This window comes from Phaethon lepturus, unplaced genomic scaffold (assembly GCF_000687285.1).
Source record: "Phaethon lepturus isolate BGI_N335 unplaced genomic scaffold, ASM68728v1 scaffold6054, whole genome shotgun sequence".
NCBI classification, from domain to species: domain Eukaryota; kingdom Metazoa; phylum Chordata; class Aves; order Phaethontiformes; family Phaethontidae; genus Phaethon; species Phaethon lepturus.
This window is the reverse complement of record NW_010532564.1, coordinates 42,142-65,147: the sequence shown is the minus strand read 5'-3', so window position 1 is coordinate 65,147 and position 23,006 is coordinate 42,142. Positions and strand designations below refer to the sequence as shown.

Here is a 23,006-nt window from a genome sequence, read left to right as displayed (position 1 = left end):
ACTGAGGAGCCCAGAACTGGACACTGCTCCAGGTGTGGGCTCACCAGTGCTGAGCAGAGGGGCAGGATCACCTCCCTTGACCTGCTGGCAGCAACACTCCTAACGCAGACCAAGATACCATTAGCCCATTTGTTGCAAGAGCTTGTTGCTGGCACACCACTTTCTCCTTGACAGAAAATGAAGTACCTTGTTTTGAGAAACAAGCCCCTGAAGTACACATATTAAGAATAGGTGTACTGAGGGTGGAAGTTTTGTTGAAAGGATATCTTTGTTTGGCTGCAACTATTTTTGAATATTCCCTGTTGTATAGAACTATCTGATCCATTCTAAAAGTGTAAACAATTGAAATAGCAATTGTTGCTCTTTAGCAGTATTTATCTAAGTCATGCTATTTGTCAGGGGTGGATTAGTAAAGTCTACAGAGGATTTCTGTGACAGGAATTAATCTGAGCTTGCCCTTCAGTGTATTTCCCAAGTCATCGTCATAGGACCTCTAGGCCTGAAGATATTTTGATTTGTTTGCAGAGGATTGTACTATACATAGGTACTGGCTGAATGCTGTAAATGTGTGCAATATGTAAACCTGCCTTCCTGCCAGAGGAAAGGTGCTGGCAATGGCTGCAGATAGGAGTTCATTATTTTCCTTGTACTAAGGCCAAAGTTTTTGGCTTTGTGCAAAAGAGTCATCATCTGAAATCCCACAGAAGAATCTTTAAGCTGAACAAATTGTGGTGGAAGGTTGGCAGAAAAGAACAGGAGGAAAAAACTGTAAAGTTTGGTGTAGACTGGAATGTTTTGGGTGGGAAGATCTGTTTGAAGAAGATTCTGCTTTGGCCATGGTTATAGTATTGTGGTACTTATCTTCTTGAGTCTGTCCTGAGTAACCGTTCCAAAATAGAAGAAGAAGATCTGGATCAGTGTAATGTGTTGTAGTATTCATTAGATACGCCGTTAAAAAAAAAAACATGACTCTATGGTCCCTGAATGGTTAGCCATGTGGTTAATTCCTGTGCTTTATGTATGTCAAATACCTACCCTTGGCTCAGAATTGGAACATCTTAGCACAGTTATTGAAACTGGAGCTGTAGACATGATTTCCTGTACAAATCTCAGTGTAGTACCGTTTCTTGATTATTTTGCATGTCCTTTGTGTTTGATTTCTAGTTTATTTAAACCCAGTTCCCATCAGACTGATGAGTTTCTGGAATCGGATTTGTGTTTTTTTAAAAGTAATAATATACTCAAATCAGCTGTGCTTTGCATCTTGTGTTTTCTTGCAGAACTAAAGATAGTATGTATCATGCACTCACTTATGCCACCATATTGGAAATGCAAGCTATGATGACTTTTGATCCTCAGGACATACTGAATGCAGGAAACACAATGAAGGAAGCTCAAGCCACCTGTCAAAAGTAAGTGTGGAGCAATTCAGTCAATAAATAGTCCCTTCATGGGAACATTTTGAAGGACATATGGGTTAAAAAAGGACATGTAATTTCATAGAAATCATAGGAAAACTGAGGTTGGAAGGGACATCAGGAGGTCATCTAGGCTAGCCTCCTGCTCAAAGGAGGGTCAGTTATGAGGTCGGACTACATAACTTAGGGTTTTCAGCAGTCTAGTCTTGAAAACTTCAGTTTACTGCAATGTCTGATTTTTCTTGTCAATTAGGTTTTTGTCCTATCTGTAGCCCCGGTTCCACAGTGTCTGGAAGTCATTTACCATTTACAGACACTGCAGAATCTTATCATTTTGGTGATGGTTGTACTGTAGCTAGCTGTCTTTGAGTCAGCTGTGCTCCCACTTCTGTACGCACGTGCGCACATGCATCCATACCCACACACACACACAAAATAAATCAAAAAGCCCCCTCCTCCCCTTCATTCATCAAGACAGGTTTATGCTCATGAAGGGTAAAAGATGGATCCCAGGAGGACTGTGATGACTAAGTTCTGTATGGAGTATGCTGAAGCTTGTATATGTGGTAAGATGACAGAGGGTTGGTGAGCACTAGGGGTATGTTAGGGACTGTAGGGGTGGCCAGCTGAAAGATGCCATTCTCTGTTGTTGATGCTTCATATTCAGAATGACCAAACTGACTTTTCTGCAGATTTAGGAAGAAATCTACAGTAGCTGATTCTATCAACAACCTTGTGCATAGACAAAGCCTTGAGCACTTTACTGAAGGTAACATTATCTCTAACGTGCATAACGTTTTCTTCCTTTTTTTTTTTTTCTTTTTTTTTCCCTGCAATTGGAATTGTGTGAGTTGGGTGAATTGCTCACCTAACATGTTTTTGCGGGTTGTGAGTTCACTGACAAAATTGCTGCTTTGGCATTTGCTGCATCTGTGTTTTGGTGATTGCTATGTCATGTCACCACATCCAAAAATCGCTGTTTTTGTTGATTGCTGACTCAGCATTTCAAAAAGTTGCTGGTAAAGAAACAGCTAGAAACAAGTATTGAAATGCCTAGAAAGGTTCTAGATGTACAAATTCCTGGAAAGCACCAGAGAAGGTCCTGCAAAGTGCCTGTAACTGTGTGTCGTTTCTGTTTGGAGTTACTTCAGTAGTCTACAACTGAAGTACTACAGCACATTTAGAAAAGATTTTTCTCAGGTTGAGCTTTGTGATCATATTTCTGTATTAATGGGCTAAGTTTTTGTTAATGGCTTTTTGTCTGATTGATTTGTTTTCTTTCCCCACTCTGTGTGACACTAGAGGAAATTCATGCAGAAATTTGCTATGCTGAATGTTTACTTCAGAGAGCAGCACTCACATTCCTCCAGGTATGGATTCCTATGTGGCTTGGGGGGGGCGGGAGGAATGTATACATCGTACAGGTTTCTTTGTTTTAAATTAATGAAATGGTAGAAGACCCTAGTTACCCTAATAGTGTACGACACTTTCATCTGGATTAAAACTGGATTCTATCTGGACTATCTGCTGATGAGGTAGTAGAATGTTTTGTTATCCCTTATGTTTATCATTATTATGAATGCAAGCAAGATTTTAATTTCAGTCAGGCTGGTGTTTGCTTTCCCAAGGCTGCTTTCTCACTTGTTTGTTCTTGAACAGCTATTATGGTCTGCATAGATATTAGGCTCCACACATGCATTTTGCTAAACAGTGCTGCCTGTCTTTTGTGCCCCATTGAATTTTATCTGTTTGTACTAAGGAAGCTTGATTTGGTTGGTGGATCAACATTAGCAATGCTTACCTGGACTCCAGCTTGCAATTTAAATTTTTAATCATAGTGGAAATAACTGATTTTTCTTCCTGATTTGTCTTTACTTGCTGTATGACAGTGGGCCTCTTCATCTATACAGAGAGGATAATAAAAGTCACATTCACAAAGAGCTGCTGCTTCTTGGCTCGAAGATGCTCATAGAGAGCAAAATGCAGGTGGTGATTTTGTTTGGGAGTTACCAGATGGGCTCTGATTTAGGTTGCTTATGATAGTTTATGAACCGTGTAACCTTTTTTGGCAATCCACCATGCCCCTCTGCTTCATAGCAAAACCAGTAGTCAGAGTAGCTTCTTCTGGAGGTTTTTAGAGTGCTGATGATGGTGACTTTAGGGTGAGATGCTGGATTTTTAAATGGCTGAGGTGTAGCTACCTATTTCCATGTTCCTGGTGCTTTAGGATGAGTAGTCTCTAGCACTGGTGACAGTTTGGGTGATATAAGTTACAATGGAAGCAAGGCTTTTCAGAATATCTCTATTATGCCTGTAAGAAAGGAGTGTTTAATGCAGTGTCTTTTGGTTTTAAGCACTATTTTTGCAGTTATCTGTTTTTAAAGATGTTTATAGATACGTGAGAAATTTAAGAGTAAGAAAATAATTTCTTGTCCTCTTCTGCACAAAGAATTTCTGTTCATTTGCTTCCTCTTCTATTCTGAGTTTAATTTTTCATGAACACATGAACTGGTTTTAAAAATTAAACAAAGGCTTTTGGTTCCAACAGCTATTGAAGTGGATTAGTTCTAATGCTTTATGTAAATGACCACATCCAGTTGAAAACACATAGAAGTTAGTCTCAGGATTTTTCAGGGGCTGGACTATTCTCACGTTGGTTATCTCTGTTGTTGGTCTTATGAGTATTCTGAGTTTAAACAGTTCAAAACCATCTTCGTTCCTCTTTTCATTTTCCATTCAAAGGAAAATATAACTGAACCTTTACATATGGTTAGGTATGCTATACCTCCTGTTGCCAAAAAAACCCTGAGTTTTTCTACGGAACAAATAAAAACAGGGCTGCATTTTTCTGCGGTTATTTTGTTTGCGTGCGATTAAGATTCAAGTCTCTGGGGAGACGTCATCAGGAATTACGTGTTCATTTATGGTGCATAGTTTCTGTCCTCAGTGGTCACTCTTGATAATGTTGCTTAATGGTGACTGTCAAGCACACAGGATCGTGGTGATGTTTCAGGCACAGGAGTAAGCCCCTGCCCTTCAGTTCAGGCTATTAGGCTTCCTACACTAGTTCACAGAAAGCAAAGCCTGGAAGAATTTGAACTGTAACTTTGGTTGGATTATCTTCCTGACTTACAGGAGGATGGAATGCTCTTTGAGGCAGGTTCTGTCTCTTTGTTCACATATCAATGAGCACAGTTGAGCCCTGTTTACCTAAAAGTAACAGTAAAACAACCAACTGTTCGTCTAATCTATGTTATTTTCTCCACAGTGCTTCATGCAGCCTCTTAAAATACCATCACAGAAAAATCGTCTGCTAAAATACATGTAGTTTTCCTATCCCAAAGTAATATCAGGTATCAAAACAAACCATAATGACAGATTATATATGATGAGTGAGGTGAGAAACTGCCACCAGAAAGTTACTACAGAGTTCTGTCATTGGGGTACAACTGTAAACTAATGGTACCTCAGATACACTTTGCTGTAAGTTCTCAGTTCATACAGCTGGTAATGTAACATTACTGCTGCGTCCAGCTCTGGAGCCCTCAGCATAGGAAAGACATGGACCTGTTGGAGCAAGTCTGGAGTAGGCCACAAAACCGATCGGAGGGATGGAACACCTCTCCCGTGAGGACAGGCTGGGAGAACTGGGGTTATTCAGCCTGGAGAAGAGAAGGCTCCAGGGACACCTTATTGCAGCCTGCCAGTACTTCAAGGGGGCTTATAAGAAAGATGGGGACAGACTTTTTATCAGGGGCTGTTGCAATGGGACAAGGGGTAATGGTTTTAAACTAAAAGAGAGCAGATTTAGACTACATATAAGGAAGACATTTTTCACCATGAGTGTGGTGAAGCACTGGCACAAGTTGCCCAGAGAAGTGGTGGATGCCCCATCCCTGGAAGCATTCCAGGTCAGGTTGGATGGGGCTCTGAGCAACCTGATCAAGTTGAAGATCCTCACTGCAGGGGGGTTGGACTAGATGACCATGAAAGGTCCCTTCCAACCCAAACTATCGTATGATTCTATGTTGCCATACTAGTATGGATCTCATAGATACGTGAATATTCAGACCAGAAAGAGCATATCCTGTATAACTTTACTTAACATGCTTCCTTTTTAGGATGTGAAACTATATTCTGTAGACTCCTGAGGACAGACAGTTACTTGTATCCGGTGCTGAGCCAGGAAATGTTCAGATCTTGACTGTCCTGAAGGACAAATGAGAGCGCTATTTTTTGAAAGAGCCGCAAATGCATCTACCCTAGGTGCCATTCATTAGCTTAGTCCCTGTGTTCATTAATGCAAATTCAGATGGTCCAAAGGTCAGAGGGGCTAAACTAATCACAGAAGGCATCAAAATAAAGTGTATACATCTGAACACAGTAAAAGTATTTTAATATAAAAAGGACATCTTAAATCCATGTATTGTTTCTCAGAGACTTATATTGTCTGTGTTGTGATGGTTATATTCAAGGCATGTCTTCATCTCAAGAAGACAAAAGCTCTTTATAATGCTTATAAACTGCTATTGCTAATGTGTTTCCTTTCTAACAGGATGAGAATATGGTTAGCTTCATAAAAGGAGGCATCAAAGTCCGAAACAGTTACCAAACATACAGGTAAGAGTAATGATGTGATTAAGCGTACTCTTTCAGTAAAAAGTGCTGCTGGTTGAGTTGTCCAATTCACAAATTAATTACTGTTGTAGGTATTGTGGCCTTTATTATGGGCCTCGTGTCTATAGCCCTTCTCAGCCCACACAAATTCCTCCTTTGCATAACAAAGGACATTGATGTTATGGTTGATCCGGATTGTAAAGATAGTGGGATATTATTATGGTATGATATTATTATATCCCAACTATCTGTTAGCAACAACCAGCAGATAAAAACATGACAGCCTGAACACAAATATGTGGCTGCCATTAAAACAGTGTTTTTCTTCTCCTAGTAATTAACAAAATAAACTAAAACAATAGTGTGAAAAATACATAGCTATAGAAAGCTTGGAGACCAAACAGGTTCAGATCCAGCTGGATTACACAGGAAAGTAAAGGGACACTACAAAGTTGAGATCTATGAAAGTTAAAAAACTAAGTGAAAAATAATTTCTGATATACCTGCCCATTCTAAAATATTTCTTACAGTTGTCTTTTCCTATATATAACAAAACGTTCTTTTGCATGAACATGCACAAAAAGGGAATATCCAATACAGGAATTAGTGAAACTCAAATCAAATTTTCTAATTTAAATTTAACTCTCCTGCACTGCCCCATCATCTCTTTTTGCAGTAGTAAAGGTTGGTGTTACTCCAAACAGCTATTCTTTGAAACATTTTCAGGGAGAAATGTGGTTGCAAGTTGACTATGTCTGTTTGACAGAAATTAACCTCCAGGACTCCATGTTTTTTAACTGATAGTAATGTGACAGAAATGATTTGTTGCTAAATCCAACAAAATTTTGTACGTGTTGTTCACCTGGGTGAGGTGACAAATTGACCTCTTTTGAACTACTGTGTAGTTCAAGGTAATTGGGTTAGTTTCTTACTGAATTGTAATTAATCGTTCTATTTACTGACAATGTAACAATCTTGTACATTTTCAGGGAGCTGGACAGTCTGATACAGTCTCCACATTACGTCAAAGGAGAGAACCATCTTCATTTTGAGGGAGGTGTAAAACTTGGAGTTGGAGCATTTAATCTGGTATGTACCAGATATGTATGTTCTTCTCTTGAGCTGAAGTCCTGCAACCTCCTGAAAATGATCTTAACTTAAATACCTGAGACGTTCTACTGACATCAGCGTTACCTTATTTTAACCATATGATTAGTACGTGTGCTGACGCTTGCAGGATCCCAGTCTTTGGTCTAAGAACATCAGATAGTAGTACACTTTAGAAATAAAGAGACTGTTACTCACAACATGGGTAGTACTGCTGTGTGTGTGCAGACCCACTTGCACATCCTCGTGGGGAAATTCATGGCTCATCTGACATGGGCTAAGGGTATGTTCTTTGAGAATATAGCTGAGTGCCTGTGCCCAGCTTCCAGTAAGGGTGTTCATTAGCCAAGTGACCAATGCTTGGGAGGCATTTGGAGGGGAGGTGTTAGAGTCTCATGAGAAGGGACCCACTGGGATGGAGGCCAGGAGAAGCCTTGCACAGAAGCAGCAGTTGCCTGTGCTTGTTGTCTTGCTTGCTGAAACAGTTGACGTTTACTGTTTAGCTGGCACTTGGGAAGCAAGTGACTTGGCTGTTGGTGGGGCAGGGTACAGGAACAGCGTGGGGTGCTGTTCAGGTCACTGCTGGCTGTTGTTGCTTGTGTTCTGGTCGGAAAGCGAGTGGTTATATGGTACAGGATGGTTGATGACCCAGAGATGGTGAGGGGCAACATGATTGTTCAGGTGATGGGCTGCAGAAAGTGCCTGGTGCTTCCCATTGCTTGCATTACTTTGCGTGAGTCTGGCACATAACAAAATGCTAGATTTGCTGCACAAAGAACAAATGTGTATTGTGTGGTATACACCCCGTATTTCTGAAACATCCAAGAAGTACTAGCGTTACTAAGCATGTGCTGTGTAAGCATATTTCTGTGCAGGGAATCCTGGAGACACAGGGTCTCTCTATTAAACGGATATTTCTGTTTAAATTGTATGTAAAAATGTAGCAGGTGTATACGTTTACCCAGGAAATTGTCAAACATGTAAAGATATTTTTAGTAATATTCGTGATTATTTCTTGTGTTTGGAAAAGTTGTATGAGGCAGCTGGTAGCTGAGAGACAGAAAGTGTATTACTGCATAACTAACTGTTGCATTTCTTTCTTTAGACGTTGTCAATGTTTCCTGCACGGATTCTGAGATTACTGGAGTTTGTTGGATTTTCCGGAAACAAGGTAAATGTGAACTAAATATCATTGGTACATTCCACCCACTCTTAAATTAAAAAATGGACACAGGGGTTTCTCTCTTTTTCCTCATGTTACCTGTAACCCTCTGAAATGCTCCTGATTGGTATCACATGCGCACTGTTGGCAGCGATGCTTTCATGCAGCTCAGTTTTCCTTTATATTTTTGTCTGAACTATTACACTTCAAAGACTGTGATACCATCGTTCCATGATGATACAGTTGTGAAACATGATAAAGACAGTGGCTAATACAATGATGTCGACATACTTAATTTTTTAGTTACTAGTATTTTGATTTATGCTTTGCTTGTGCTTAGAAGTCCATAGCCAAAAGGGTATTCTTAGTTTTTAATATATTAGCTTACTTGATAGTTACTGTCATTACAGTATCTGAATGTCCCTGCATGACATCCAGTTGCAGGGGGCAGAGGGAATCGATTTCACTTCTGATATTTTTTTTTTTTCCCCCTCCATGTCTTTAGTAGCAACTGGTAACTTGAGTGTGGCACCTAAATTCTCTTTTTCTAAAAGAGTAAGTGCTTTTTTGCCTAGAGAGTAACCGGTCTGACATGTGTTGTTCATGCACACAATTTAAGGACAGAAGTTTATTAATGAAGCACCAGTAAACTCACATGAACCTGATTCATTTTGCAGGGCAGATGCACAGAAAGTGCCACTCCTGCTGTGTTAGTTTTTTGTAGCTTTGTTGTTTTAAACTAGGATACTAAATTGATGGGAATATCTTCGCCTTGATACTTCATACCTGCCCTTGTCTCTCACTCTACCACCATGTTCTCATGAGATTCACTCAAAGTTGGGTTCCTGGATTAAGAAAACATGGTCTCTTTAACCTAAACCACTAGTCATGTTTATTTCATAAATGCTGGGTAAAGTAAATGTTTCATGTCCTGAAAATGCAACGAAAGCTGTATAAACAAGTTAAAACTTAACTCTTTCATAATGCTTTCTATTTACAAAACAAGTTTCAAGGAGAATGTGTCTCCTTAATCAGAGCTGCAACCTTATGTGACAGGTGGGTGAGTGTCATCACCATTTTATTAGTTTACAGGAAGGATCTTAGATCTGAAAATAAAATGTCTTGTTTAAAAGCAAGGAGCTTTTGGCAGAGCATGGATTAGAACTTCAAAATTTCCAGGAGCAGTTTCACAAGCATTAGAGGCAAAAATCAAATAGTTCTACCTGCCAATTACAAAAACGAAGAACACCTAAAGCAAAATATTCTCCTAGAAATGTAAGGGCAGTTCACGTACCAGCACAGTTCTGAGAATACTTTGCTGAACACTCATCTTATTACTGCAATTGAAAATTGTCCCACTAATTGAATTTCAGTTGTTTTCTTTTGGCTCCGGGATTTCTTGTATGCTTATGAGTGGGCTGATATTTGTCTTGATGAGTCAGCTTCTGTTCCAGTTTTTTAATAACTCACTGAAGCATGACCTAGATTACCGTAAATTTAAGCAAAAACCGGCACACCATAAAAAAGAAGTTTTTTAAACACGTTGATCAAAGTTCATTAAGGGTCATTTATTTTAACATACTAAAAAAGTCTTTCTGTATTTAACATTTGTGAGATGCACAAAGCCAAAAACAAAATTGCAATTGCATTTGCAATCCTTTCCAGCGGTGATTTACCAAAGCTTGAAGGAGAAGGCTGTCCCTTGCTGTACAGACAAGAGTTTTGAAGGTGAAAGAAACAGTGATAGAGGAGGAGAGGGAGAGTTTGCGTATGTGCAGCACCCCATCCAGAAGACAGGAGTTTTGAATACATCTGTGTTTGATCTTGCAGTCTTTTCCATTAAATGCTCATGATGAACATCAGACTGTGCAAAAGACAAGAGAGCCATGGTTAGTGCCTTGAGCTGTTTACAGTTTACCTGAGAGCACTACAGTGCACTGGAGGACAGCTCGCTTTTGGTGTGGGTCATGTGTTTATTAAAACTGGATATAAAATTGCAGCGCGATATCTTCCACAATACTAATCTGCCTTGAAGCCAGCAGATTTGCCCTTAGGGACTCTTCTTGTCTCTCAGACATGTCATATCTGATAGTAAATGAGGACATGCCCAAAGCTCCATTACTTCCTAAGTCATTTGTGGGCAACATGATCAGCTTAACAGCAATCTGGAGTCTCAAAATAGTTGGTAGGATAAGTTCAAAAAAGTATAAAAGCAGCCCGAGGCCAAGTTTGTTCCCTTCCACTCCCAAGATGTGCCAGCTGTGCCATTCTCACTGTTCAAGCTCCTTTCCCCTGTACCATTCATCAAAATATGGGCGTATTTGTGTTTAATGGCATGGGCCCTGCATTTGGGCATTGAGGTTCAATGCAGTTTTGTCCAATTTCATGAGAGATTTTTTGTAGGCAGAGAGATGTAGTACACACTGTCAGGTACGCTGCGGTGGGGAGGCATGCCTTCCCCACTCCCTGGGCAGTAGGTGGAGTATGTGTCCCATCTGGACTTTTTGTGTTTAATAACTAACTTCTGGTGTGAGATCAGAAGAGTCCTTGCCTGATCTCCCATGTAAGCATTGAACCCTGCTTACTGACCCCTCTGCCAGGTCTCAGGCTAATATTTACTCCTGTTCTTATTTTATAGATGATTACAAATACTGTGCTGCTAAACTAAAAAGATTTGACGTGAGCCCACTGTATATGAAGTGCAATTTGTCAGAGGGCCGGATGACAGCATGATTTCAGGGGAAGGCAGGAAAACTTTCAGATAGAACTGATTTCTTTCAAATTATACTTTTTGCTGTGGGAGGACATTTTTCCCAAAGCAGCTGAGCTGAAGAATATTTTTGATGTCTTAATTTGTAATAAATGGAATTCCACTTTCCTACTAAGCGTCTTCTTGATTTGCATTTTAGTCTCTTCTGCAAATTTTAAATGAAGGTTAAATCTGAAATTATTTCATGGGATACATTCAAAGGCCACATCTACCAGTTGAATTAGTCTGTTCTTCATAAAAGCTCTTAGTATTATTCATCTTCCTTGCTAAGCCTGCAGTAATGTGATCAGATGATGAGACATGGATGATGACCTTGCTTTATTTTCATTGTCAAGATCCCCAATTAAAAGAGAATGATTTAAAAACATCGTTCAAGAGCTTCCGCTTTGGGAAAGTAGGTGGATTTTAGTTGGTGACAGCTGAAATAAATACAAATGAGTCTCAACGCTGTCTGATAATGGTTTTGAGCATTGTTCTTGTTCATTCTGCATTTACTATGGGAATGCCCACAGCTTATGTGGGGAGTCCTGAATGAGAGAGCATTGGATGGCTTGGAACAAGGATCAAATTAATGAGATATTGATGTAATACAATGTAGTGACAGTCTTGGGAATTAAGAGGTTGTGGGATGTTATAAGCAACTTGCACAGAAAGGCGAGGGTTATCACATTGGATCAGATTTGTGTCTAAGAAGTGTCATCACTCCCTGTTCTGTGTTATACCTTATGCCCTTCAGAATAACTTACATTTTGTGTGAAAACAAAACCTAATGTGTTAATATCATTTAAGTATTTTGGAGAGCACTTGTTGCCTTGACATGTGTTTTATATTGTAGCAATATAAATAGCCCTGTAATAGACTTTGTTTGGGAGCTCATTCCTGGTGTACCGGGATTGCTCGTATCACCTATGGCATAGGTGTGGGAGGTATTTATGGGTTATTTATGGTTAGAAGGTGTGTCCTAATAATTAAATGTAATATACTCACTTAGTGACTGGCAGCAGTGGGTGTAGTTTGTTTACGGAGTTACTTCTTAGGCTCAAGTAGTAGCTGCTTGTGATTTAGTACTGAGAGGCTCAGTTTGATCCCCAGTGAGGATTACATGGGTGTAATAGCACTGCCCAACTCACGACACCTCACTTAGTTGATTAGGTTTGCCGGCTGATCTCCGAAGGCTCCCTGTGGAGAAGGAGTAGGTGCTTGAGAAGGTGATTCACGATGTCTGACCTAGGCTTCTGTGCTGAATTGCTCCTTGGGGCACTGCCCCTGTCTCTGCCAGCCACGGAGGGAGGCTGGCTGAGCGTGATATCTAAAACACGTTTCCCAGTGACACCCTCATCATCCCGCTCTCCTGGGGATCTCATCATAACAGAAGCAGTCTGCAAAAGTTTTTTTGAGGAGAAGCAGCTTTGTTGCAGCCTGAAAGCCTGAAAGCAAGTGTTGTAATGCTAATAACTACTTCTAGATTTTTTTTTTTCTTCAGACTGTGTCTACTGATTATATTGTTACTTTAATACAGGAAGTTTGGGGTATTCAAGTGACAGAGTGAAAAGTAAGCACTGTTTGTCCACCTGTACTGGACAAAACAGGATTATGGAAGCTCGGTGAGCTTCCCATACCTGCGTAACTACTTGGCTTAAGAATTTAGCCTCAAGTATGCCAGATTTGCAGCCCTCTTCTGATGAATGGGAATGTTCTTAGCCCAGGTACTTCGGTTACTGCTTTCCAGGATGCAGTCCCACACAGAGTAGGTGTGGGTTGCATTCCTTGTTCATACAGATGGTAACTCTGTGTTTGGCTGTATTAAAATACATTTTTAGGACTAAAATATGTAAGTGAGGTTAACTTGACAAATAATCATATGACTAATACAGTTTGTTTCTCTGTCATTCTTAGTGCTATTCACAAACGTGATCAGCTGTCTTACGTGTATTTTTACATTATATGGAAGATGTCAAACATTGTAAGGACTAGTACTGATGTCAGTAAAGGCTTGGTGAAATATCCGGCCTGATGACTTTTAACTTCAAAAAAATGTACTTTGGAAATCTACTTTGGAATTTTTTTCTGCCAAAACTCATTCCACTCAATGTTTTGTCTTAATTCTACCTTGCAGTGCTACTTTTTTTAAAAAATTCAAATATTTGTGGTTTTCCTCTGGGCAGTTTAAAGAAGCTGAATATATCGTATTTTGTTAGTTATCTGTATCAATCAAACTTTTACTCTCAGCAGAAAACGAAGTTGGCTTGATTTCTGTCTTGTAATTTCTTCTGAAGTGACATACAAGTCATTGTTTTCATTATTTTATCCAGGCTAGATACCATACTAACTGACCTGCAAATATGTGTGTTAATGGCACAATATGTACTAGTATAATGTACTATAACAGTAATTAAAATAATAATTTAAAAAAATCACAGAATAACTGTATTTATATGAAAACAATTAACCACACTAGTTAAGTGAGAAAGTACATGTATGATGAAAACTAGAATATGATTAGAGGCTTCAGAGTTCGCACAGTAAGTGGTAAAGCTGAGGTAGCGTAACACCCTTCTGTTGGCAAGGACACATAAAAAAATGAAAATCTGCGTTGAGATCATGCTCTGAGTGCTCTCTCTGATACCTTCCGCAGTGGCTCCGATAGACATCCCTCCGGGTCCCTATTTATAGTGTAGCTGGTTTGAAAGGATGTCCTTATAGGTCTCATACATCATGTTCCAGTAACTTTCCATTGCAGTCATAGTGTAACTTTTAAACAGAATTTTCCCCAGCACTCAGTGGATGTTCTACTGTGCATATTTACTAGCAGGCAGATCTCATGTTTAATAAGTTTGCGTATTTATATTTTGCTGTTGATACCACGGAACCAGTCCTAGAACGGGCTGCTAAATGCTGTTGCCTCAGGACCTTGAACCCTTACAGTTGGTTATCCATCATGCTCTCACTGAATATGAATACAGCATTATACTTGATTGCTTTAGTTCTTCCCAAAGGGAACAGAAATATTCTTCTTTCATCATATTTTTCCGCTGGTGGTAGCAGGCAAACATCATTGCAAAGCTCCTTTTGTTCTTAACATACTTAAAAATATCCTTTTGTCCTATTAGCCTTTGCCCTGCTAGTTGCAGATTTTATTTTTTTCATGCTATTTTTAACTTGCTTATGCAGTTTGCACTTACTAACAACAAACGTGGATACACTGCATAATGGCAATATGTGTTATTTGCCTTGCATTTCAAAACTCTGTGGTTTTTTGTTTCTGGAATACTCTTTAGCAGCACTTAGATGATGGTGATAAGTTGTCTCACAGTCTCTTATGTTAAGCAAGTAATAAATCCCAAATTGCTGCTCTGTCATCAGATGTTTTCCAGGCTAAGCAGTAACTCCATGAAAAACTGTTAGATAACTTCGTATGTGTGTTTTAATCCTTGATTGCTATGTAAGCAATGTATGTCAGTGCATTTTGGGAATTTGATGAGTGAGCAATCTGTAGATGACGCTGCCGAAGTTAACAAACTATCTAAACACAGCTTTGGTCCGTTTCCAATACTTTGCCATCCTCACCTCTGTTTGCACAGGAGCATGGTCTGCTGCAGCTTCAAGAAGGAGCATCATCATACAGCTTTAGGTCGGTGCTGTGTACCATGCTGTTGCTTTGCTATCATACTTTCATGACCTTTGTGTTAGGTAAGATTGTTTATAATAACTCTTGGATTTGATTAGTTCTTGTGGGACACAGAGGGGAAAAAGATGATTCCATCACCTATTTGTTGCTGAATTGTTTGTTCATGATCAGGTTAAATATAACTCATTTGTGGTTGATTTTACAATCTCATAACTGAAGAGAATGTCTTAATCTTCAAAGTGGAGGTTTGCTTAACACATAAGAAGGGAGATGATGGGGATAGCAAAGGAAGTTGTGAGAACTAAACCTGCCAGTAGTCAGGTGCATTATCTGGGAGTTTAAAATAATGGCTGTGAGTGATGACTTCCTGAATACTTTGTTCATGTGTATATGTCATCCCTGATTTCTTGGGGAGGTGGTAGCTTTCCTGCTGAGGTACACTTTCCTGTTATCTCCTACTAAAGCATTCTACAAAATGTGTTGGGCTGCACATAAGTGAGTTTTCCAGTCAATAAGCACAATGTTGTTCAGGTCTTCCTGCTTGCTGGCTTAGTGCAACACCTGTGTTTATGCCTTACTTATCAGAGAGAGGAACTGAAATATTGGTCAGATGAGGATGGCTAATCAGTACCTTGCATTCCTGGTTTGTTTTTTTTTTTTTCTTTCATTACTATTTTTATCACATGCATTTTTGCATTCTAGGGACAGGAAAAGGAAATGTTGAGGAAGCAGAAAGACTACTTAAGCCTTACTTGGCTCGCTATCCAAAGGTAAAATGAATCATAATTTAGTTTGGTATGATTGCTTAATGTTTTCTTGGCAAATAACAAAGATCTAGACTGTACAGTCAGCTTGAAAACTGTTATAGAATACTTGTATTTTTATTATTATTTATTACAGGGAGCCATATTCCTGTTTTTTGCAGGCAGGATAGAAACACTAAAGGGTAATATTGATGCGGTAAGTAATCCTTTTGCTCTTGGGAAAGTAAGTCTCAAAAGCTTTAGAAAAATTCCTCCAGGAACCATGTTTCCTTTTTGGCCATTGCTTCCTGTGGCTTTGGCCTATATGTCTTTTATAGTTTATGAATTACAGATAGGAGTTTTGAAAATTTTTGACTAGCTTGTTTGACCAGCTTGTTTTGCTACCCTTCTCAAGTTCTGCTGATAATCTAGTACACCAGTATTAATGACAGAGTTTTCTCATTTTCTTTCATATCCTGAAGCAAGTTGTGCCTTTAATAACATCCAGTGGTAATCCTTTGCCTTCAGTCTTCAGTGGAGAGTCATAAAAGACGTGAAAGAATTAGGGAGGTGAAGAATGTGTGTCCAAAATACTCTGAGACAGAGTATCAGCTGGTGTGCAGTGCGGTAGCTCCCTTGAAATCTTTGGAGCTGCAACAATAAATGTCAGCTGAGCATCTGCCCTCTGACTTTAGTTTCCTAATTTCCCTAGACACAAACATTCATTTTGTCTATGTTTAGGACTTAATATAACTTCCAAGAATGGGGAGCTCTGCAGCAGGGGTAAACTTGCTAACACCAGGATGACTGTGGAGCCAAGGATCTCTTGTGTGAAACCAGCAGATGTGACTTTGGGGAATATTGGGCTGTTAATAATTTGGAAGTTGCAGGAGCCGTGCTGTCAGTTCATGGAGCCGCAGAGTCCATTACAGCGCTGGTGTATGAGCATTTACACATCATTAAGGCAGTGTTTGGAAATCTCTGTGTTCAGGCAGTTAATAGGTATGAAGAATGTTGTGAGGCTCAGCAATACTGGAAGCAGTTTCATCACATGTGTTACTGGGAGCTCATGTGGTGCTTCACCTACAAGCGCCAGTGGAAGATGGCTTTCTTCTATGCAGACCTGCTAAGCAAAGAAAACACTTGGTCAAAGGTAAGTGAAGTGGAACAGGAAGGCAGTAGGCCCTGTAGTGTCTTTTTAAACTTTTGATCGGATTGAGTTGATTTTTTTGTAGCTTTGAAGATGAAGATTGTCAAACAAAACCTGGTCTGCTGTGGCTCTTAGAGAACAATGTGAATTGCAAACATTCAAATCTGAGCAGATTGGGGACAAACAGAAATCTTTTAGGCCTGACTTGTAGATAAAGAACAACTTGTTAAAGGTGTTCTGCTATGTATTGACTGGTTGTGTCATCAACACATTGCAATTAATGGCACAAGTTGCCATTTCTTTCATTACGTTGTGGATATAAGCTCTTTGGGTGATGACTGAGGCTAGCCATGATGGTGCCTCCAGGATAATAACTTTAATTAGAAGAGGCACCTTCCCCTTGAAGGGAAGCTCTTCCATCCAGAACCCTGGTAGCTTCCCTCCCTCGGTCTTCCCCTAAGCCCCAGGGAAATCTGTCAGAAGTCTGTCATTAAGTCTGGCTGGGGGGGTGTGGTTGGTAGGAGGTTTATTGGTTTGTTTCTTCTTTATGTTATCAAACTGGGGGGGTGGCAATGGGTATTCTGGGGTTTTTTTCTACTACACATTACATGTATTGGCCAAATGGAACCAAAACCAACATGAGGTCCAAGCAGCCAGGTGAGAGTAACTCTCAGTGCTCCCGCTCGGGTGGCCACTGCAGTATGGACCCCCTGGGGATTCCAGCAAGGCATTCAGTCAGGTGCATTCATCTGAAGAGCTCCCACAGCCGGCGGTGCACCACCTGGCTGAAAGCTTTAATATCCTGAAGTGCTGTAGAATTAATGTGTGTCCTTTTAAACTGTGTGCGCCTTACAGAAGCAGAGAAGATGCTTCCTATTCGCATGTAATCTACAGTGCAATGTGATAGTAGCAACCTAGTAACTATGTCAGCTAAATGAAAGATGGTCATGTATATGCACTGTTAGATTCCATTGTAAATAATCACAGCTTAAAATATTACAGAAAACTCCTGAAACTTACGGTTACTGTAGACTCCTCAAAGCAGTACTCAAGAACTCACCAACTGTTATTTTCTACTGTTGCAAGAGTTGTAACGTCATCTGCTGCTTTGCTTTCCTTGATTGCTGAATGTATGATTGCTCAGGAATCCCTGTGAAATCAGTACTTTTGATAACCCTTCAAAAACTGTTTCATGTTCTCCAGAACCTAATATTTGAGATATGCTACCAAGTTGTACTTGGACACGTAGACTACATAGTAGTATTTTTTTTCGCTGAGCATGACTTTTTCATAAGTTTCCTAGCATGTATTCCTGAGAGTAATAAAAATTCACTTTACACAAATATGACATTTGTTCTTGGAATGTGAACATAAACTATAAGCTGGTGCAAAGTAAACAGACATATATGATAGAAAATATTTTCTGTATTCCACTTTCTAAAATACTTATCTCCTGCTTAAAATTTTGTAAGATTACATCTGTTTGTGAGCAAAAGCAGCAACTTCTTCCTCTTTGTTGCTGCTTTGTGCTTTATGTCAATAATGGTGATGCTGTAAATTCATTTTTCTGTACAGATATTCTTGATTGCATTTGCAGGCTACTTATATTTACATGAAAGCTGCTTATCTCAGTATGTTTGGACCAGATGACTGCAGTCCTTTTGGAGACAGCGTAGCTGAATTATTTAGGTAAAATTTGCTAACTCCCAGTTGCAACAGTTTCCTGTCTTTTCACATCACAGTGTTGGGGGAAGAGATTATTCATTGTGCAGTTTGGAAGATCTGCACAAACAGCATTGGCTTGGTAAGAAATTGCAGAATAAAACATTCCTTTAGAATAAAGTGGACCCTGAGTTCAGACAGCAGATTTCTACTGGCCTGGAAATACTTTAGAGATGGGATATTAGGTCTATCAGCCATACAGTGGCTGCTGCTGTTGCATGTGATACTCACATTCTTTTTCAGTTGTTTCCTTTAATCAAAATGGCATGTAAGATAAAAAACCTTCAATGAATTTTGCAACGTGATGTGTACCTCCTTAGTGGAGACATCAGTACAACTTGATTTTGGGGTTTTGAGTCTGAGAGGAATATGAAATAGTTAAATGTGCGAGTGAATATATGCATTATTAATACAGTGGGTTAATCTGATTGTAATGTTTAAGCTCAAAAATGCCTAAACCTTGCTCAGCAAGCTGAGCCAAAGAAAACTGATTACTTTGTTTTGTACAATTTTTCTATAAAATCTAAATGTCACTGTTTTATGTGCTTACACTATACAGATACTTTCCAGGTTTTCTGTATCTTATACAATCATTACAAGCAGATTTCACTGGATTTGGGATCCGTTGTGAAGTGAAGCAGTTTTGTCAGCCGTTCTCCCAAAGACCAAAGCTAGCTTGCCTCTTTCTTAGCCTGTGAAGAGCGATGGGCCCTTTCTAAGTTAGGTGCATCATCTAATTTACTCTTTGGATGGGGAAGAGTCCCTCTTCCTCCTGCTTGACTAAAGAGGAAGCCTAAGATATACATGCCCTGCGTAAAGACAGCTTTTGTGAATGTGTATTGCTCAGCTCCCTCAAAAGTAGCAGTAGCTCAGTATGTAACAGCTTTTTTAAGTTCTCTTTGGTTTGATTTTTTTTTTTTTTTTAAAGTTTGAGTGTTTTTTTCCTAGAGGTTTGCAGAGGAAAAAATCCTTACAATTTCCTTTAAACTTTCAGGATTGTTCCCAGTTTGAAACTGAAAATTGCAGGGAAATCTCTGCCTACAGAAAAGTTTGCAATTCGGAAAGCTCGACGATATCTTTCTTCAAACCCCATTCCTTTGCCTGTTCCACCTTTGGTAAGTTAGAAATACACATACATGCCCCCCCTTATTACCATTTATTTTAATTTATGGAAATAAAACCGAGATAATTAGAATAGTATCTTTCCATGTTTCTAAGGTAAAACCTCTGCAGGAGACTGGAATGTTCCCAAAGCAAAGCCAAATGAATGCGAGGAATGCTGTAAAACTGGGGCATGCCCCAGCCACAGGGAACTAAGCCAGTTGTTTGTGACACGTAAATGTGTTGCATGTGTAACTCATTATTCCGGCTATAGACTAGCGTGTTCCCAGCAGCTTGCTTTTGATTCCCTTCTGAGGAACTTTGCCCTAGGTCTCTTCTGTCATGTGTCATTTACTGAGACTACTAAAAGAAGACATTAAGGTACAAGGGCGGGGGGGTGTCAAAGAAACAGTGCAAGAATTGGGGACTGCATTTAAGCATCTATTTAACGTGCCCCTGAGTGTTTGCAGTTTGGTGCAACTCATGGGTGCTGCGATGAAACAGCCAAATCCTTTAGCCACTTTGGAATACCATTGCATACTGTTGATTTTTTGTATTTCCCCCACCCCCCCCAGCCCGTAATACTGGCCAGTTCCCTGTGGCCAGATGAGAAGAGCTGCGTAAGGCACCCGTTGCCTTGCTCATGGGGCATTTACAAAAATCCGTCTGCAAAGAACATGTAAAAGAACATAAAAGGATTTTGACTCCACAGGTTTGCCAAGTGCAGTGGTGTTAACAATTTCCAGTGCTTTGAGCTGTTGTGTTTGAGAAACAGATGGAGAATTAGTAAATATTCTTTAGGAAAATGCCTGAACAAGGAGAGCCTCTTGGAGACACCAGTGAGTAGTCATTTCTCAGCCCACCAGCTGGGTATGTGACACAGCGCTTCTTGAAGAAATATAGTTGTTACAGCATAGCGTGGGTATTCACAAGGGGACACTTTCCACTAAGTCGTAAGACTGAGATGAGAGAAATAATTAGGCTACTTTGATTTGCCTTTCAGGTTTCAGAGGTTGTAGAGAGTAAGAAATGTACACACCTGGGGCTTGGCTGGGCTCTTCTAATGGGATTTTGGGAGAAGAAGTTTCTGTTCTAAGAGCTCTCCTTGGAGTGGCCGGGCACCGTGTCATTTGTTTCTGCTGCACTTGCATTTCTGAGGCAGCAGATGCCGCAGCTGAACAGTTAAAAGCACTCTGAGGATGTGGAATTGGGTGCAGAATATCATCTCTAGGATTTTTCTTTTCACTGTGAAGGGACTTGCTGAGAGGAGTGAGTCCTCAAAGAAGTCTTAGCCCAGAGATTTAGCCTAACTCAAACTCAAGTTTGAGCACTTCTGTGTCAAAACTGTGTTGACAGATCTGCACTAGATACAGTAAGTTCAGCATGGATTTTCCAATCAATGGAGACCAGATGGTGAAAGCAACACTGACTGGGGTTAACACAGTGTTTCATCTGTTCCAGCCTGACAGCTGCTTGTACTGTTCTATACAGACATTTTATCAAAAAGCTTTACATTATCAAATACAGACTAAGTCATATAAATAAATAGAAGAAATAACCTGTTATGAGGATCAGTCGTAAGTCTATATAATATTTCCATCTTTAGCTTTGTGATTGCTAGTGGCAGTGGGTACATTTGGTCTGGTGATATACTCCAAGAGAGAACCCCAATAACAAGTAGGAATTAAACCAATAGTTTTTAATAAAATTTCCTCTAAGAACAGTTGAATAAGAAAGAAGTTACCTTCTGTGGGAACATCAAACAAACTTGAGAAATTTTAGGGGTTTAGAGTTCAACTCTAAAATTCTGTTGGTTTGAAGCCTGGCTTAAATGTTGTTTTGTTTTGTTGGCCTGAGATTTCATACTTTTTTCTATGGAAGCAATACACTGTAGTTATAGTTATTATTGCCCTGGCTAGGATGGAACTGAAAAACAAGAAGAGACCTTAAAAAAGGGACAGTTAGCCGTGTGCCCTAAGTGTTTTAAGTCTGTCAGTTTTGTTGGTACTTGCCTTCATCTTGTGTTTGCAGTCCGTTCAAGCAATCCTCCTTGCATTGTGTGCAGTAAATGGCTCTTCAGTTGTTTTCCAGGGCTAATTTGTTCTGAAAACCAATGTAACGAGTTTTCAGTTGCAATGAAAATGTTTTGACAAACTGACTTTATTTAAGGAATCTGTAACATTTTTATCATCCAGAGATAAACTGAAGTATTTGATAACTGCATTTATTCGGTACGGTAATTAAGGATGCTGTCATTTCTCCCTGACCCTAGGAAATGATGTATATCTGGAATGGCTATGCTGTAATTGGAAAATGTCCCAATTTAACAGAAGGCATGTTAGAGACTTTAATTGAAGCAGAAGAAGCATTGGCAAGAAGTTCAGGTAATCAGTGATATGGTTCAAGCAGGTATTTTACAGTGCAATAGCTAAAGATATTATCTGTGAATAAAGAGATACTCATTAGTAAAGTTAATCTGATCATAGGAGGAACATAGATAATGAAACCGTGAACTGTTTATGCAGATAGGAATAATTTTCCTTTTTAATATAGCAATAACTTACAATAGTAGCAAGTGATTTTACATCCACAGATGTGTATTAGGAATAGTTTGACATATATTAAAGGACTGTTTATTTTGCTAGCTCAAAATCAGCATATGCACTGACTTGATTTCTTGGATCATGAAGCTTTGTTATCCTCAGACACTGTATTTCAGTTTTGAAGGATAAATATAGAAGGAGACAAGTCAGTCTTCTGTTTTGTGCTGTCAATTTACAATGTGACCTTGGCCTGTTCCGAATAGTGACTTGCTGTTTCCAGCTGTCATGCTTTTCTTGAGTTTTCCTGACAGTGTTTGAAGCTAAACTATTGTATTTTCTCTGTCTCACTGTTAGATTCATAATGCAAGACTCTAACACTATAAAATTATGAATCTGAATGTGCTCATAGCAGCATTGTAATATATAAGATGTAAAAGGAAGACTGTTAGTGGAAGTAATGTCTAGAAATGCAAATCTGATATGCACAATTGTGCCTAGGATAGGTCCCTAAATGTTTGCTTATACAATCCAGGGCAGTTTGTAGGATGTGTTATAAGTAGAGAAAATACATACATGTGAACGTGTTCATGGGACAGGTGTCCAGAAGAGACAACAGATCTGTTTTTTTATTATTCTTCTTATGAAACACCTCTTCTGTGGTCCTGAGTCATCTCACTGCACACATATTTAGCGTGTCAACTTTTGCCCTCTTCCCTACTCTTGCTAAGTTAGTTTGCTGCATAGTCTTTGGGCACCTTCCCTGGGATTTGCTTGTATGTAGGTGCCTCTGTGGGACTTAGCAGTAGAGGTGACTCCAACTGCATAGTCCAAAGGAGAGCAGCTGTTTTCATTTAGCCAAAGGTGGAGAATTGATAAAACACTTGCCTATTAATAGATCAGGTGACTAGAAGTCAAGGAAGGAGAAGAGCTATATATACTAAAGAGCAATAAAGGCATGAGGTTAAGAGATTATAAATCAGACCTCCGTATTTCCAAAGTGGACACCTGAAATTAGTTTTTAGGTGCCAGAACGTAGGTTGTAGAC

General features: G+C 39.5%; 1 protein-coding gene across 1 annotated transcript in view; it reads left to right on the top strand.

Annotated features, from left to right (window-relative positions):
- The window catches only part of TTC39A (tetratricopeptide repeat domain 39A), a 33,556-nt gene that overhangs the window by 6,315 nt on the left and 4,235 nt on the right, over nucleotides 1-23,006 (top strand). The window contains exons 2-14 of the mRNA XM_010284868.1: nucleotides 1,281-1,412; nucleotides 2,111-2,187; nucleotides 2,721-2,788; nucleotides 5,974-6,038; nucleotides 7,025-7,124; nucleotides 8,248-8,313; nucleotides 14,656-14,764; nucleotides 15,405-15,472; nucleotides 15,603-15,662; nucleotides 16,437-16,598; nucleotides 18,193-18,284; nucleotides 19,312-19,432; nucleotides 21,691-21,802. Of these exons, the coding sequence (XP_010283170.1) occupies nucleotides 1,281-1,412; nucleotides 2,111-2,187; nucleotides 2,721-2,788; nucleotides 5,974-6,038; nucleotides 7,025-7,124; nucleotides 8,248-8,313; nucleotides 14,656-14,764; nucleotides 15,405-15,472; nucleotides 15,603-15,662; nucleotides 16,437-16,598; nucleotides 18,193-18,284; nucleotides 19,312-19,432; nucleotides 21,691-21,802 (1,232 nt within the window). The remainder of the gene's footprint in view (nucleotides 1-1,280; nucleotides 1,413-2,110; nucleotides 2,188-2,720; nucleotides 2,789-5,973; nucleotides 6,039-7,024; nucleotides 7,125-8,247; nucleotides 8,314-14,655; nucleotides 14,765-15,404; nucleotides 15,473-15,602; nucleotides 15,663-16,436; nucleotides 16,599-18,192; nucleotides 18,285-19,311; nucleotides 19,433-21,690; nucleotides 21,803-23,006) is intronic.